The 16,657-nt window shown below is 41.0% G+C and overlaps 1 protein-coding gene across 5 annotated transcripts in view; it reads right to left on the bottom strand.

Annotated features, from left to right (window-relative positions):
- Positions 1-16,657, bottom strand: part of rxraa (retinoid X receptor, alpha a) — a 110,594-nt gene that overhangs the window by 35,832 nt on the left and 58,105 nt on the right. For all 5 annotated transcript variants that reach the window (XM_038734627.1, XM_038734630.1, XM_038734629.1 and 2 more), the window contains one exon: positions 10,618-10,856. In XM_038734627.1, coding sequence (XP_038590555.1) covers positions 10,618-10,856 — 239 coding nt within the window. The remainder of the gene's footprint in view (positions 1-10,617; positions 10,857-16,657) is intronic.

Below are 16,657 nucleotides of genomic sequence, written 5' to 3'. Positions count from 1 at the left end.
TCCGCCCCACTCCCACTTCCTCTCCTGTACGGGTTGTGTCGCTAGTACGACCGACACGCTGTGAACAGTTCGTGATCATTCCCTCTGGCTGGATGAATATTACGCATTATCCATGCACTACTGCAGCTGGGGGCTCTTCGCAGCGCCACGCAACTTTCTAAATTCTTCCCTCTCATGGAGAAAAGAAAAGTCAGATCACAAACACAGCCACAACTGTTGTGTGAAGCGTAATTGTAGCAAGATGGCTACATATGATAATAAAAATTATAATTATAAGACAAACATGCCTGATACTTTCACAGTCAGCTCCATGCCTACGTGCTTGCACCTATTAATTATCCTACAGGAAGAATCACAGTCAGACACTCTGTCCCGCGAAAAAAAAACTGAGCTCCCCTGAAAGCGATGGTATACATCGCACACTGAGTGTGCTATATAGTTATATGGATTAAACGAAGCATCTTTTTTGCTTTTTAGTAATCGAATTAATCGATTTAATCAATGAATGGCTTCAGCCCTACTCGTTTAATGTCACAAATAGTCATTGTGTCAACTATATTCCCCACTCTGAACAGCATTTGAAAAGATGTGTTCAGATGTTGTGCATCCTCCTGGATTAATTCAACATCACTGGCAGATGATATGATGACATGAAAGGGATCCTTCACTTACATATGACTTCACAACCTGGCAACCCAAATAAAACCATTTTAATGCCTTATTAAGTGAAAACATAAATTATTTGTTAACCGTTAAGTAAGTCTTTAGTGACAACATATAAACCCTTCCAATGTCTGCCTTACTGTGTGTTATATAGCTCCATGATTGTCACTCCTCTCTAATAGAACACTTTCTCTACTCTCTTCCATGTGGCTAGAATTTAGTAGAAGCAGACAGCTCGGAGGTTTCCAACACTTACTCCATGCTGTGCCACAACAGCTACAATGAATCATCGCAAGCACTGCTGGCGCTTATGTGTGTGTGTCTGTGTGTGTGTGTTTTGACAGAAACTTTGGTTACAGTGAAAAAAGGATATTAAGACTATCAGTGGCATGAAAGGCAGTGAGTCTTACAGCAGTGAAGTGGGAATATGCAGATTGACTTTCAGCTGTTGCCTCACCTCAGCGTGGCAGTATCTGTGCGCGCCTGTGTTTTTGGCATCCATGGGAGTGTGTGTGCACATAGGGGTGGGATCCGTGGCATGCATATATATATTTTTAATTTTTGCGTAAGGTGTATGTGTGTGGGCCTGCATGCATGCATTTCTGGATTTCATCTGTGCATGCAGGAGTGTATATTTTGTTGGCATGTATAACTGTGTCCTTTTGGCTTTGTGTGTGGGTGGATGAGCTTGGGGGCTGTTTTTATAGGAAACAGTGCTGCAACTGTAACACCATGGACATAGCCGCTCTTGCAACCCTGAAGTCACTCTCCTCTCACACCAGTCTTCTCCATGTTACTGTCTTTTTTTCCTCTTCCCCACTATTTAAATTCTTCAAAGACTGTTTGAATTGTAACATGTGTGTGTTCATAGTGTGAAAGCAAAACAGATAAACGGCAGAATTTTATAATACCAGATTTGTGGTTTTACAAATTCAAATTCAATAGCTAAATTACTTTTAAATCCTTCTTGCAGTAAACTGTCAATAAAGTGATCTTCCCATCTGTATAAGTGAATTTATGTGAATCATTTAGTAACTTGTATAACACATGTATGAGCGCCACCACGTGAGTTAAGATTTTCCCTGATCAACCGGAAAGTGAAAATGCGTGTTGTGTATTTGTCCTTCTCCATTTATTCTGTTCCTTATTCAAAAGTGGCAAGCAAGATTTTCTAATCGCAAAGGCTGCAATTACGCTCTGGTCACAGAGACATGTGAGAGAAAAGCCTTCGGAGGAAGCATCAGCTAATACACATTACACTGTATTGAGTTGTTGTACAATGGCCTTAAGCTTGACAGAAGCTGACACTACATTCTCACACAGGGAAAGTAGCACCCGCCACCCACGGGTAACTTGGTGGTGGTGGGTAAAATCGTTGGGCCATCTGTCACTTTGACGGACAGGAAAATGCACAACAGAAAGACACGTGTAGGAAGGTAAGTGTAGTGTGGTGATCGGCATCACAAGCCAAAGTACACACAGCCACCAGTCAGCTCAGGAAATATCTGTGAAACAGCGTTTCAAACCAAACTGACAAGTCAGAAAGAGGCCCAGTCTGTCCCGAGTTACAGCCTGGTTACAGCTGGTGCGCTGCTTACCAGCATCGGAGGCTGCAGGGGAGGGGGGAGGAACTCCGGTGTTGTCTGAGAATTACTAAGCTTGTCTATTAAACACAGGAGGCGCCACTTGGTTTTATTTCCGTTGGCCAACTTTCCAACTGAACCTCAAACTGAGTATTTTTTTGAGATAGACTAATTAATTGGTGGTTGAACTGTGGGTTTTGTATTGAGCGCTTAATGTAGCCTATAATTCACTGTCGTGAACTTTTGTTTTTCTTGTGGTCTGTTGGTAGGCCGACCCGATCATATTATTTAATTAATTTCTTCTCCACCATTGCTCATAATAATAATTCATGCAATTCATGCATCACCTAATTTCATCATAACACAGGCCTGACCTACAAGAAAGAACAGTGTATGTTTAATCCATCTAATATTGTGTTGGTCGTACTTTACACCGATGTACTGCTTGCCCGTTTTGAAAAAGGAGGTAAAGTGAGTTTGACTTCCCCACTAAAACAGAAACAAAAAGAGTACACATCCATATGTACATTCTTAGCTTATGTGTGTTATTACACACTAGTATGGTGTCTGATGATCATCACCATACTATCTGGCTCTAATAACAATGTGGATACTTAACTACACAGTCATTTTGGCAACATAGATGATCAGTGACTACTACAGTTTACAGCATACACCATTCTAATCAAGGTATGATCCACAATGAGTCATGCACTTAGAAGATAAATACTGCATGCAGCAGAGTGCTTCACTTTTTTAATTAATTTGTGGCTTAGAGTGGAATATCTTGCTTTGACCATGGCCATGTGATGATAAAGTGTAGTAATTTGAATCAACTATTGAAATAGAAACTTTAGTTTTACCATTGTTTTGTCAACTTTATGATAAATATTGTAAGAAGTAAAATAAGCTGTAGTATCATCTGATTTGTGTAAATTTGTAGATATGCATATTCACTTCTAACAGACATGCAGCCTCTACATAGAAAACTGTAGTTATCTTAAATAATGCACCCTTCATCCAATCAAAATCAAGGCTTGAGAGAAAAGTGAAATAAATTGCTTTTCATAAATTCATTGTGAATGACTGTCAGTTAATCATGCGCATAAATAGCATGAAAACAAACCAACATTGTTTTCCCAAATGTAGGCAAGCATGTGTCTGCAATTTGCATACATCTGTTATGGTGTGCACTTCAAATGGGTATGAAAGCTTGTAGATTTTATATTACATACTACACTACATATTAGAAAATCAGGTTCTTGCATCCAAAATTTTTTTTAAATGGTGTTGTTCTGTATATGGTCTGTATATGGGTGCGTCAAGTCCCCTAGCAATTAACTGACCATCCTTCTCCATTCCTTTCTCAAATAAGCAACTAGTATTTCCATTGTCCAACTGCAAATCAACCTGCAAGTATTCCACTAGTATTTCTGGAACAGCCTGCCCGAGGAAATCAGGTCGGCTGAGTCAGTGATCTCTTTTAAGTCCCTTCTTAAAACATACTTTTATAGGAGAGCCTTTCCCGATCTTATTTGACTTTATTTTATCCCTTTTATTTTATTGTATTTTACTAATTTTATATTAATTTTTCATGCTCTTATCTTGTTTTTTTGTATTATTCTTTACACTTGTTAAAGCACTTTAACTTGTTTTTGAAAAGTGCTCTACAAATAAGGATTATTATTATTATTATTTCCACTGTCTACTTGTATGTCTCCAGCAAATCATGGAAATCAAGGTTGTGATTGTCAAACACATGACTTGTTAACTGATCGAGAAATATTTTCAGTGTCACTACAAGTGCCATCCAGTGATTCATTCTCTAGTATGTCCATGACTATCAAGTCATTCAGTAGTATTTCCATTGTCCACCAGCCAGCAGATAACCGACTGATAAATCTACTAGCAAGTCGTCCAGCTTTTAATAGACAAATGTTTGTACTTGTTCATTGGTACACGTTTCACTGCTATTTTTCCTGGCCACTATCAGGTAACCTGCAGGTCTATTGATTAAATGGAGTTATATAACTAAAGTTTAGACCTCGCTCAGGCCAGGCCTTTCTGTGCAGAGTTTGCATGTTCTCCCCGTGTTTGCGTGGGTTTACCCCGGGTGCTCCGGTTTCCTTCCACCATGAAAGACATGCACACTAAAATACATAATTCTGCCAAGTAATCATCTTGTCTTTTTCTACAACAGGAACCACAGGGGGGGTTCATAAGCAAGCCACTTATCGAGACAAGCCCCCACCCTGAGTCTCGGCCCCCGGGTTCCTAGCCGCTCTGGCCACCAAACCCCCTTCATCCCTCTCCCCTCGACTCCTCAGTCATAAATACATCTCATTATCAAAATAAACTACCTTGTTATAACTCATATTGGCGTGGACCTTGTTAGTGAATAAGTAAGCAATTGTTGATTAGGTCCTCAAACAAGAAGTGGGGGCTGATTAACATGAATTCTTTTTATGTTCCTTTATTGATCAGCAATATTTTTATTTAATTTCAATGATACAGTACATAGAAATAAAACCACAGAAACAACATTACAAGAGCTTATTATGTTGTAAGATGTACCACCTTTTTTGTTTGTTGTTTTCGTCACACATTTACACAGTATTTCTGTCAAAAGTCTGTAGTTTAGGACTGATGTGCACATCTTTTATGAATATCAAAATCTTTTCTCCAAAGAAGCTTTGTGAAATCACCTTTCTTTAGTCCTTGGTCCAATACAGCTTTATCTTTAACCTTTTAACATAACATGGAAGCTGTCAATCACTGCATCTGTGATGAGATGCATCTGGTACCTCAACAGGTTAAAAAACTTTTTCAAAACGCTGTCTGCCTTATGTTTGCCTCTTTTATCGTGTCATTCTGTACACCGCTACAGGTTTTTTCAGGTGTGTTAGCAGTGGAAAAAGTACAATTAGTCATACAGTAACTGTCATTACACATCACACACATGCCATAGATTACATGTCTGTCCACCGACAGTGTTGAGTTTCTGTAAGATCACACTACCAGATGCAATTAAAGCCCTGAAGGGATTATTTGAAGCTTTAAAATAAATGTGTGCCCCGAGGCATTTAAACCGCAGAGCCTAGTGTTTGCATTAGGAGGCTGCTCTCTGAAACTTAAACCTAATGTTACTGTTTCTATCCCTTATAGCTGCCACCTCCTAAAGGGCTCGTCTCTTATGTGCCCCTACATATGTCAGAACACACACGCAGGTCCCTGCACTGTCTCAAAATGATGGCCTAGGGTCTGTTAAAAAAAAAGTGTGGTTGAGAAAAAAATTTAATGAACTGCATTGACAGCTAAATGGTAAATTCTTCACCATTCACATTTCCACTCCACACGGGAAACACAATTATGTTGTTATTCACTAAATCTTTGTCTGCACTTTCATGATTTTCATCTTTGTTTAACAAAATAACACTTCCTGCCTATCTTTCAGAATAAAAGCTTCCCAGGGAAGGAAAGGGAATTTTCTAAAATATGATAAACAGTAACAGAAAAAAAGGCCTGTCTTTAAGTAATACAATGTTTTCTTTACAAGAAACTACAGACTAAAGAACTGTGTACTAAACTTCTAATGGAGCACAACTAAATTCATTCTACACATTAGTTGCACTTCCTTGAACTACCAGTGCTGGGGGGAAAAAGTACGACTGCTTCTAATTGCTACCTGGAGACAAGCTTTGGCTAAAAAAATGCTTTTCCCCCATCCATCTGAGGGCTGATTGACGTTAGAGAGCCTTAACTGTTCTCCTGGGATCCTCAACACAGCCCCTTTGTGTGGCCATTAGAGCCATGCAACTATGATGTCATGCAGAGTGACTACAGCAAGGTCCATCAAAGACCAGAGCAGCGGAATGGACCTTTATTACTCCCACACAGGAAGGGGCTCTTTCTTTCTCTCTTTCTCTCTCTCTAGAGTGTGTTGTGCTTCAGTTTCCTAGCGACCCTTGCCTAAACACGACGTACCCAAAACCAGCTCATGACATCACCACCGCTGCTCATTTATAACTTATTAAGAGCGCGTTCCATTTCTTGTAAAACATTAACACCTTTTTCACGTGTGGTTCTTCGCCGCTGGACTCCAGAAACACTCACACTTTATATGTATTTTTAAGGCGTACAGAGAGACACTAGAGGCCTGTTGTTGGTTTAGTATTCTCAGGAAGGTCTCGGTGGGGGAGTGCAGAAGCCAAAGGGGTACAGACTGAGCCACAAAATGGAAAATGGTAGTAGGCTGTGGTCCGATAATGGCCCAACAGCCAGACAACTCTCTCCATTGTCATAGGAAGCGTAAAATGTGTTCCAACCTTGCGAATAATCCCTTACAGCTGCTTGGAGAGTTGTGGTGTCTGTGATCTAGAGATGGTCTGTATTGTGTGTAGAGATCAAGCCCACAGACACGACCACTGATGGGTCTGATCGTAATGGGCATTGCTGTGGCCCGGAATCGTCCCTGACCAGATACCTGGAGAGATGTCTTACCATGTCTCCCCTCATTCAGCTCCAGAAAAAAACCAAAAAGATGACATGTCTCATAATGGCAAAACCACTTAACAAAAGACAAAGTATGCCTAAGTCTTTGTCTCAAAATACGATTGTTGACAGTGTGTGGGACTCCTCAGAACAATGCAGATGCTTTTCTGTTCTTCAACAACCGCAGATCTCCAAACAGACGCGACAAACTAAAACGTATTTCACACAAAAAACCTCCAAAACACTACAGTACTTCAGTGTGTCTGGATGTTCGGGTAGAGCTCAAGGGGAAGTACTGCTGTTTGAGATGTAAGAATTGGCTGATGATAAAGGACTGTCTCTCTCTTTACATGTGGTTTGGCTTTTGGAGGATGTAAGAGTCCAGTAAGAATGGGAGTTTTGTTCATCTCGTCCTCTGCTTTCATCAAGTTGTCATTTAAGTCTTTGATGTAGAGGACAGTTATGATACATTGTTTTGTTTTTTACCAATTTCCATTGAAAATTACACAGTATTTTAATAAGAACCAGACTGGTATAATCAGATTTCCACCTGGATTTTATGTTTTATGCATCTAAATGTTTGGTTCCTGTTAAATGAACAGACTGATGATTGTAGTTCATGGTACTTTTTTATGACATACTATATGTTCATGTGAGATATTTAAGAAGACAACTTATACAATGTAAGTTAACAGTGAGTGTGTGTGTGTGTGGGTGTGAGAGAGTGTGTGGTTAGCATAGGCAGGGGTCTTGTACTGGCCTCTGGGCGGTAAAGTAGGGAAGAGGCTGAGCTGTGACCTTGTTCCAGTCAACCGCTCATAATAACAGCAAGTCAGCCGAGTGTTAACACTAAGTGGCATACGCCGTCTGACTCAAATCACGTCTCATCAGAAGTGCCGCGCCTCACGACCACAGGGCCCTGCCACCATCTTTAACCTCTGAGCCGTGGTCTGACATCAAACTGCCATTCTCCACCCGCCCTGAGCAACAATCAGCAGCCTCTACAGTCTCAGCTATGCAAATGTTCATGGTTAACGGCTCAAATCCTCCACCGTGTGCACCTGTCACATTTAGGGCTGGGTACCATAATTTGAGTAATAATAATAAACAGGTTTTTTGACAAGGTAGACTTTTTTCTTTGATAAAATTGGCAACATTGTATTTTAAGGCTCTGTATTTAGCATCTATGTGCATTATATAAACATAAAATAATTAGTTTATAACACACTTCTTATGCATTCAGTCAGCTTTTGGAGAGTGAGTGGATAGTAAAGAAGAGGGTGTCTCAAAGGAAGACATTGTTTTGGTATTGATAATGAAATTCAGATATCATATCAGTACTAGTATCGCTTTTGATTCCCAGCCCTAACTCAGGGTTATGGGCTGCCATTACCTGCAGTAACACGCCTCACATCCCCGTGTCTTTATTTCACAACTTAAAGAATGTGAACAGTACAAATTGAAAAAAAAAAAGTAGTGCTATGGTCATTTTTGGAGCTCTTTCTCTTGGTACCAGCTGTTTCAGCAAATTCAAAACAATGCAGCACTTTTACAGAGTGGAAACCAGCCATGGCCCATAACACAAGTTAAATACATGCTGTAATTACTGTACATACAGTATTAAAACTGTCACCACCAACAGAAACACCTACTGTTACCTACTCTTTACACAGCTGTTATAAATGGCAGGGTTGGCTGAGAAGCAGTTAAGTAAGTAAAAAAATGTAAAAAAAATTTAAAAAACACTCTTACAGCACATGACACCTCATGATATCCATAATATATCCATACTTACACGCTAAGTGTGTATACTTGTTAAAGAATCAGTAAAGCTCATGTTATAGATCGACTGAAATGAGACAGACTGTAGAAGATCAACTGTAACGTTTGCCACCTAAACATCCAACCTGCATCCAAAGTACACCGCTCCGGGAAAGAAACTGCAGCACAGATGAAAGTGTTGAATTAAAAAGTGTAGAAGGATCAGAAAGCGAGGGGTGGGGAGGGGGAAGAGGGGCTTTCTAGCAATGAAAGATTCTGGCCACTTTCTGAAAGTGCCCCTAATCCACTCTTAACTCCATTACATGTGGGACACTTCTTCGATAAGCCCAACAATAGCGAGGAGAGCCCATCCCAAATAGCATCACATTGCAGACACACTTTAACATAATTATTAACAAACACAAAAAAAGGCCAGTCACTGAATTTGGTGGTGGTGGTGGGGGGGCAATTTCAATTTTAGATATGGTTGAAGACGGAAACTGGGCCACTGCAGGCTTTGATGTCTTAATTGTGTGTGTTTTTTTTAATACCAAAGAAACTGGGGCTTATTGATGGAACAAAAACTACAGTGGCCGAGAAGAAGAGGAACTGGAAGATGGTGTGAAAGAGACAAGGGATAAAAAAACAACAAGAAAGTGAAAAAAAGAAGTAAGAGGACAGTCAGAGAGACGAAGAATGAAGGGATAGAAGAGGAAGCAAGATACGACGAGCGAGAGAGTGACAACATGCCTAAGACATAGAAGAAAGAGTGACAGAGCTGAAGTACTGTGGAATGCCAGTTGAATAGGCCTTGATTAACTGTGGCAGGGGGTCATAGCAAGGCTTCTATCTGCTGGGGCCTGGCTTAGGAAAATTATGTTTGCGTGTATGTGTGCGTGTGTGTAGGCAACTGTAATTTGCACTTCTGAGGCATGTGAACACATTGTAAGGCATGATGCACACCCATTTGTCTGGTTAGTTAGGACAGCTGTATTTTTGTGTAGAGACTGAATACACAGCAAAACCTCATGAAAACATGGTCGAGGTTGCTGAACATGAAGCTTTCTGGTTTTTGAATTTGATAAATCAGCGGCTCAATGTTTAGCTTGGCCCTAAAAGGCCTTTAAAAAAAACCCAAAAGTATTTGCTTGTTTATTTAAAGGAATAGCTCAACATTTTGCAAAATATGCTTATTCACTTTCTGACCAAGAGTTTAATGAGAGGATCAAAACCACTCTCAGTTTGTCTGTTTCATTTGAATCTACAGAGATGGTTAGCTTAGCTTAACATAAAGATTGGAAGCAGAGTGGGACAGCTAGCCTGGCTCTGTCTAAAGGTTAAAAGGAAAAAAATAAAGAAATATAATATCAGCTACCACCACCTCTAAATCTTTCTGATTACCAAGTTTCTGTATGTAGTGTTCATTTAATCATTATAAAACAACAAGTTGTGGTTTTAGGGCGAGTTACATGCATCACTTTTTCTTGGCCGGGTGCAGTGACTTCCTGGAGCCTTGTCATCACTGTGAGAGATAAGCTTTAGGGTTACAGAAAGGTGTTTTATTTCATCTTTGGAGAGAGCCAGGCTAACTATTTGCCCTGCTTTCAGTCTTTATGCTAAGCCAAGCTAACCTTCTCTAACCTTCTTCTATAGCTTTATATTTAACAGCAATGTAAGTGATATCTCATCATACTTGTGGCAACAAAGCTTAAAGCTGTGTTTCCCAAAATGTCAAACTGTGCTTTTGAAAAGAGACAATGCACGTCTATACTCTTGCATATGGAAACAGTGTAGCACAGTTAATGTATAATAAGCATCAGTTTGAAGCTACTATGCAGAATTCAGGGTAATTCAGAGATTTACTTACTTACTGAAGTTCAAACAAATCAGACATTAGCAACTGTCAACAGAACTGGAGAAATACAGTTCATATTGTAGATGGTTTGTTACCATAAAGAACCCTGCAATAAAACCCATCATGTTATTCTCTATGCTTTATACACCGGCTCAACATTCCTGAGGGAGCAAGTAACCTTGAAAACACAATGCCTGAATATGCAGCTGTAGAAATATATACACACATATAGATGCATATTTGTGAGTCTGTCACAGGCCTCACCTGGGGGCTGACACTGGGGCCGTAGCCCATGCCGGGCGAGTTCATGGAGTGGGGACCCATCGGCGAACTGATGACGGAGAAGGGTGAGGCCAGGCCGTTCATGGGCGAACTCAGCGTGCTGATGGGAGAGTGAAGAGAGCCGGAGGGCCCCATGGACGTTGGGCTGAGCAGAGACGGATGCATTCCCCGGTGGGATGTGGGTGAGCCCAGCGGCGAGGAGGTCACCTGGCCCGACGAGTCTGATTAAGAACATAAAAAAACAAAATCAAACAGGGGAATTAATCAATTTATTGGCTGTTGCTTTAACTTTTTATTATGCTATAATTTTTAAAGCTGTTTTTGTTCACATTGGCACATTTTAAAAGGACAATTAAAAGGACGTTTTCACCCTTGACGTAATTTCAGTTTCTTCTGAACAAAGTTGTAGGCACCGAGAATCCAGTACATCTGGTGAAGTGTGAAAGCAGTTGTTGGAGCACAGTCCAAGAAAATGGATAATTCAGCAAACAACACTTGAGACCATTAAATCCAACCATAGCTCTTGTGAAAAAGAAGAAACTCTAACATGTGAGTCAATGGAGGAGACTATGATACACACAGGAGTTCTCTTGCTTTCTCATACACTGGTTCTATTCCTCATGAGGAGGAGTGTGTGCTCCCCGCCCCGGTTGTATATACAGGATGTATATCTATAATGTATGTGGTTGATGAGTGGAGCAGTAGGCCCAGCAGCTAGATGAAAGGGAGTGATAAGGATGTGGTCATGTATGTATAAGAGCTCATATGTCCTCCTTCTCCCTCCCAGACTTGGTGCAACTCTTTACCTTGACTGAGCAGGCCATCTTCCCATCAGCTGTCAACACAGAAGATATGGGACAGGCACTGAGCGTGAGCAAAGGAGCAGGGTACTGAGAATTTGGCGACGAGGATGTATGTGCACTGATAACAGTTCTCTCCCTACGGTCTCGTTTTTTAACACCGCCGGCACATCATGGAAATGGGGTCCCACCTGATTTGTACTTCCATTTTCTCAGCCATATGAGTGTCTAATGGAGGGTGTTACAAGCTTTTCGGATTGATAAGCCCTCTGAGACAAAACTGTGATTATGGGCTTTAAGGAATAGAATTCTACTCTTTGAATTTGACTCTTTAACAATGGCAATTTTATTTCAGCTTTTTGAGCAATCATTTATTCACAAAAATTATTATTGTACATGATGTTAAATCTGTAAATGTAGACTGCTACTTGGATTAAACAAGACGTCTGAAGACACCATTTTGGTTATTGAGATAAATCCATGAATCGAGAAAATAACACCATTTTTTATACCTCATGTTGGCAGCTGACTTGTGTTGGATGATATATTCCAGAATCATAAAGCAGGATGTATTTATGGCAATACTGGTTTTACAGGAATTGTGCATCAGTGTGACGTAACATCTTCATGTTGCAGATATTAATAGATTATTTTGACTATTTCATCTTTTAACTGTTTCTCAATTCAATTTCCAGAAATATATAATGAACCAATTACGGCTGAACGATCAATCGTTTTTATATCGAAATTGCGATTTGAAAGAATGCGATTAAAATGTAGCTTAATTATCCAGCGCATCTGACCCGTTTTAAACAGTCACGCAGTTACAAATTCATTCCGTTGTCATCCTTGTGTGACAGATCTGCTCGCCAATCACAAGCGCCACGCGCCTCCTGTTACGGTCCTATTCACCAATCAGAGCGGGCACAGGCGTGTACATTTTTCAACAAACGAAACTAGAGGAAAACGTGGGATAATGGCGCCAGCCGAACAGACACAGGCAGCGGCTGTGCTGCGGTTTTGTCCGACGTCAACTCACATGAACTTCACCAGCAGAGCATTTAGCCAACACGTTGTTAACGTGTTGTTAATTTGTCATTTTGTGTGCTTCAATTATGGATGTATGGATAACAACTCTCTGTCGGCCCGTTCCATTCCGCTCTCTGCATGCTAATGTTACATATACACGGAGAGTTTCAGAATAAGAGCGTTTTGCCTGTCTGATTTTTCTGACTTGTCCAGATTTTGCTTATTTGTTCAGCAGGCCTTGATTTTTGAACTTCTACTATGGTTAAGTAACGTAGTTAAACTGTTTCCTTTTTTGTCTGTTTTAACTGTGTTTATTGTTGATGTACGATGAAGAGTCTGCAGAAGGTGTTTTATTTTGAAAAACGACCGGATTCTCTCTGCCATTCTGTGTCAGACTTCCTGCCTGGTTCATCTGCTCTGTGCTGCTTGATGCGGCTTCAGTCAAAAATAGACTGGCAGTGAATATTGAACTTTAGAAAAAATTCAAAACAAAATGGCAATTAGATTTTTTCCCCAATCATTCAGCCCTAATACCAATAAAACCATAAAACAGCATATGGATGGTAAAGCAGGAGCCATGACAATAACTTACTTGTGTGTGTCGCAGTGGGAATCAAAGACAATTGTGTCTAATCCCTTGCGCCACCGCTCCTCCCGACATGAAAAAATTGAGTCTATAACTACAAAATATAATTACTAACTTTCAAATTAGTTCAGTTAAAGTTAATAGATTATTTTTAATGAATAAGAGACAGCAGCAAAGGTTGTTGCCTGTTTAAGGCCAATTTCACTCTTTCACTCGGCCAGCTCCTGTACCCCCCCCCCCCCCCCCTTTTTTTTTTTAAATTACAGATCTGCATTCACGTGGGTCGCATTTTCAGGTCGGACAATCTGGAATTCCAGATTAATCTGGAAAAATCACATCCCTGATAAAATTATATATACTCTATGCTAGAACAGTTTATCCATAATCGCCCACCCCTACAGCTCAGGCTCACCTCTGATGACTGCTTTGCCCCAACATACCCTCCTCTTATACCCTGTCCTGTTTTGACACTGCAACTTTGCCCTCTCTGCAGTGGGGACATGGACTGATTATGTAATAAGTGGGAGTGTGGCTTGTCTATCACACTTCCCTGTTTCATAAGTGACCAGGTTCCCCTGTTTCCGCACTGTGGAATAAAACTGATGGATGGCTCAATTAATTGACAACCGAGAGTAACGAGTCCAGCTCACAGCAATATTCCTGGAGTGCTTAGTTTCTGTCCCAACTGACTTTTTTTCTTGAGTTTCTGTGTGTGTGTGTTTATTTCTGCTGTGAAATGTCTTGTCAATGCAGGAAAGAAGAGGGGAAGTCTTTGCATCTGTGTCCCCCGCATCAGCAATCCTCAGGGCAACAACCTAGCTGGCAGCTCAGCCAAGCCAAACACTTCCTGCACATCCTGCTTGCATCACGAGCACTTCCTGTAAGCGCATACACACATGGGCCCCATCCTTTTCAAAACAAACACACATCCTTCTTAATAAAGGGCTAACAACAGCTCTGGATCTAGCTGTATTAGTTCAGTGTTTAATCCTATGAATGATACCCCTCAAGCTTCTATCCCTTTGATTACATTTTTTCCCTAAAATGCGCCCACACACATAATTCCTGTAAAATAAAATAAATAAATAAAAAGCTGCCCCTGAGCCAACAATTCCCATAACACTTCGCCAAGTGGGTTTAATTCAGGCAGATAAAGCGAGCTGTGGTATTAAAGTTGCCAATCTGCCATTGTAGGTCTCAGCAGGGGGGGAGCTCAGCTGACAGAGTCCCAGCAAGGCCCCACCTCGAGGGGGGTGACAGAGACGGGCTGGGAGGTAGATCAGACTGTTAATGTCTCTTTCTCTCCCATTCATTCCTGATGTCTCTTTCTCTCTTCCACCTTTTTTTTTTTTTGGAGAAGAAGAAACAACCAGAGCAGAAAATTTACTGGAAAATCTCCCAGCATCCTCTCCTTTTCCACATGAACATGAAGCAAACTATGGATGTATGTGGTCATATTGTATGTGAACAAATAGATGTCTCACTGCAAAATGTGTGTGTGTGTGTGTGTGTGTGTGTGTGTGTGTGTGTGTGTGTGTGTATGTTTGTTCTTGTTGGAGCCGAGTTGCCAGTGTAGGATTACAGCAGGATGAAAAGGACTCTGTACTAATCCTCCCCGGAGAGGAGAGGAGAGGAGAGGAGAGGAGAGGAGAGGAGAGGAGAGGAGAGGAAAGGAGAGGAGAGGAGAGAGAGGGACAGAAATGATATACAAAAAGAGATTAAAGGAAATAAGGAGAGGAGAGTAGGAACTGAAGAGGGGCGAGGAAAGAAGTGGATAGAGAAAGAGAGAACAAGGAAGGAAAACAAAGGGAAAGAAATGAAAAGAAAAGATAAAGAGGAGAAAGGAGAGGGGAGGGACTAGATTTTTTTCCCACACAGTATAACTGTCACATTGACAACCCTGCATGTATTTCTTCATAAACCCCTTTCATCTCAACCTGTTGAACTGGAAAATGAAAAAGAAAACAGCTTCATACAAGAAGCATAAAACAAACACACTCGTAAAATTAGATAAAGAGTGTGTATAAAGCGAATCAGTGAGCGAGCGCAGGGCAGGAGAGGAGAGGGGAATAAAAATCATTGGAACATCCAAAAAAACGAGTTGCTGTCCTGGTTCTCTGCGTGCTAATGTACAAAAAGCTTGACTCTTTAGATAGGGTCTGAAAAGTGCCTCAGCGCGTTGTCATTTGCAGCCTTTGCCTGTCAATTGGCCTGGATCGCTGGGCACATAACAGCACAACTGACAGCTACAAATAAGCAAATTAGGGCCCATCTTACATACAAGCATCTCCTATTTCAAAACAATGCTTTCCTCCCTCGCTCTCGCCTTTCGCGCTCTTTTGTTCTGCCATTGGGTGTGATTACACGGAGGAAATTTGCCAATTTGTGCTCTGGCTGTTGCTGGCTCGTGCCTTTAGAATATGAGAAATGGATGGTTGAGATGTGAACGGATGACAAGATGAAAGGGCGACGGCCCTCAAGAGAAAAAAAAACAGCGTATGGCGTTTTTTCAAACACTTGAAACAACCAATATGTTTGCATGTTTCTGACAGAAGATCTGTTGGGATGAATCTGAATTCATTTCCAGAAAAATGACACCATCTGCCATTTGTTCAGCAGCAAAGGTAATACCATTAAGTTGTTCAGGTTTGTTGCAAAACCAATTGAAGCGTAGTTTAAACAAACTTTTTTCCACTGCAAAAATTTGCAGTTCATTGGCAGGGGCCTTCTTACAGTCAACATTGTTTCTTTTACCCATGAGACCTTAACTATGGTGGCAGTTCAGAAAACACTCACATGAATCCATTTTTGGAGCAGGTATAGGAGTCATTTTGGGTGGCACCGACAAACAATTCATTTTCTCACTTAGGTATAAAGTCTAGTTAAATGAAAAGCTAGTGGAGTGATTAGGAGGATGTTCTGTGTGGGTGTGTGTGGGTTTGGGGGCATGCTTTTTCTATTTGTAGTAGCTTGTTTATTATTTCAGAGTTTTAATTATACTTCATTCTTCACCTTCACTCACTTATTGAATCTGCCTCCTTTCCCTTCAGTTCTCTTCTCCCCACACTCACACTCTCTGTCCCTCACCACGCAGGTGACCTCTTCCGGACTGAAATGAATAAATCTAGATGGGAAAAGTCACTCTCTTGTTGTGTCAACAGCGCATAGACACGTGCAACCTGTGATGAGGGGATTACAACCCAAAAAGACAGGAACCACTGCCTCCACACAGGTTTCATAAAGACTACAAATGACTCCGCTGGCGGCAGAGCTAATACCAGTGGTTGCATTGCCTAACCAGCCCATGAGCTCGTGTTGCCTCCGCCACCAGCAAGGGACGATGCATTATAGATGGTAAAGTGCACCCCAACACCCCCTACGATAGCAGATGAAACCTGTAAGTCTTTTTCTTTCTTTGGACTATTTAGACTTGTGTAGCTTGATATGGCTTCCCGGTTAATGTCTCTTTCACCTTGCTTCTGGACACCAGTCTGTCTTCCCTTTTTAAAAACACATTCACACTGTGCCTATGCACAGGCAGACAGATGCTCATTTTTCACTCCACGGGTAACTCTCCTCTATTATTCATCTACTAGCGCCACAGTGG

This window comes from Micropterus salmoides, unplaced genomic scaffold, assembly GCF_014851395.1.
Source record: "Micropterus salmoides isolate LMB-PRFRI ecotype aquatic unplaced genomic scaffold, ASM1485139v1 Ms_hic_scaffold_20, whole genome shotgun sequence".
NCBI classification, from domain to species: Eukaryota; Metazoa; Chordata; class Actinopteri; order Centrarchiformes; family Centrarchidae; genus Micropterus; species Micropterus salmoides.
The sequence above is the reverse complement of the archived record's forward strand: the minus strand, read 5'-3'. Positions and strand labels throughout refer to the sequence as shown.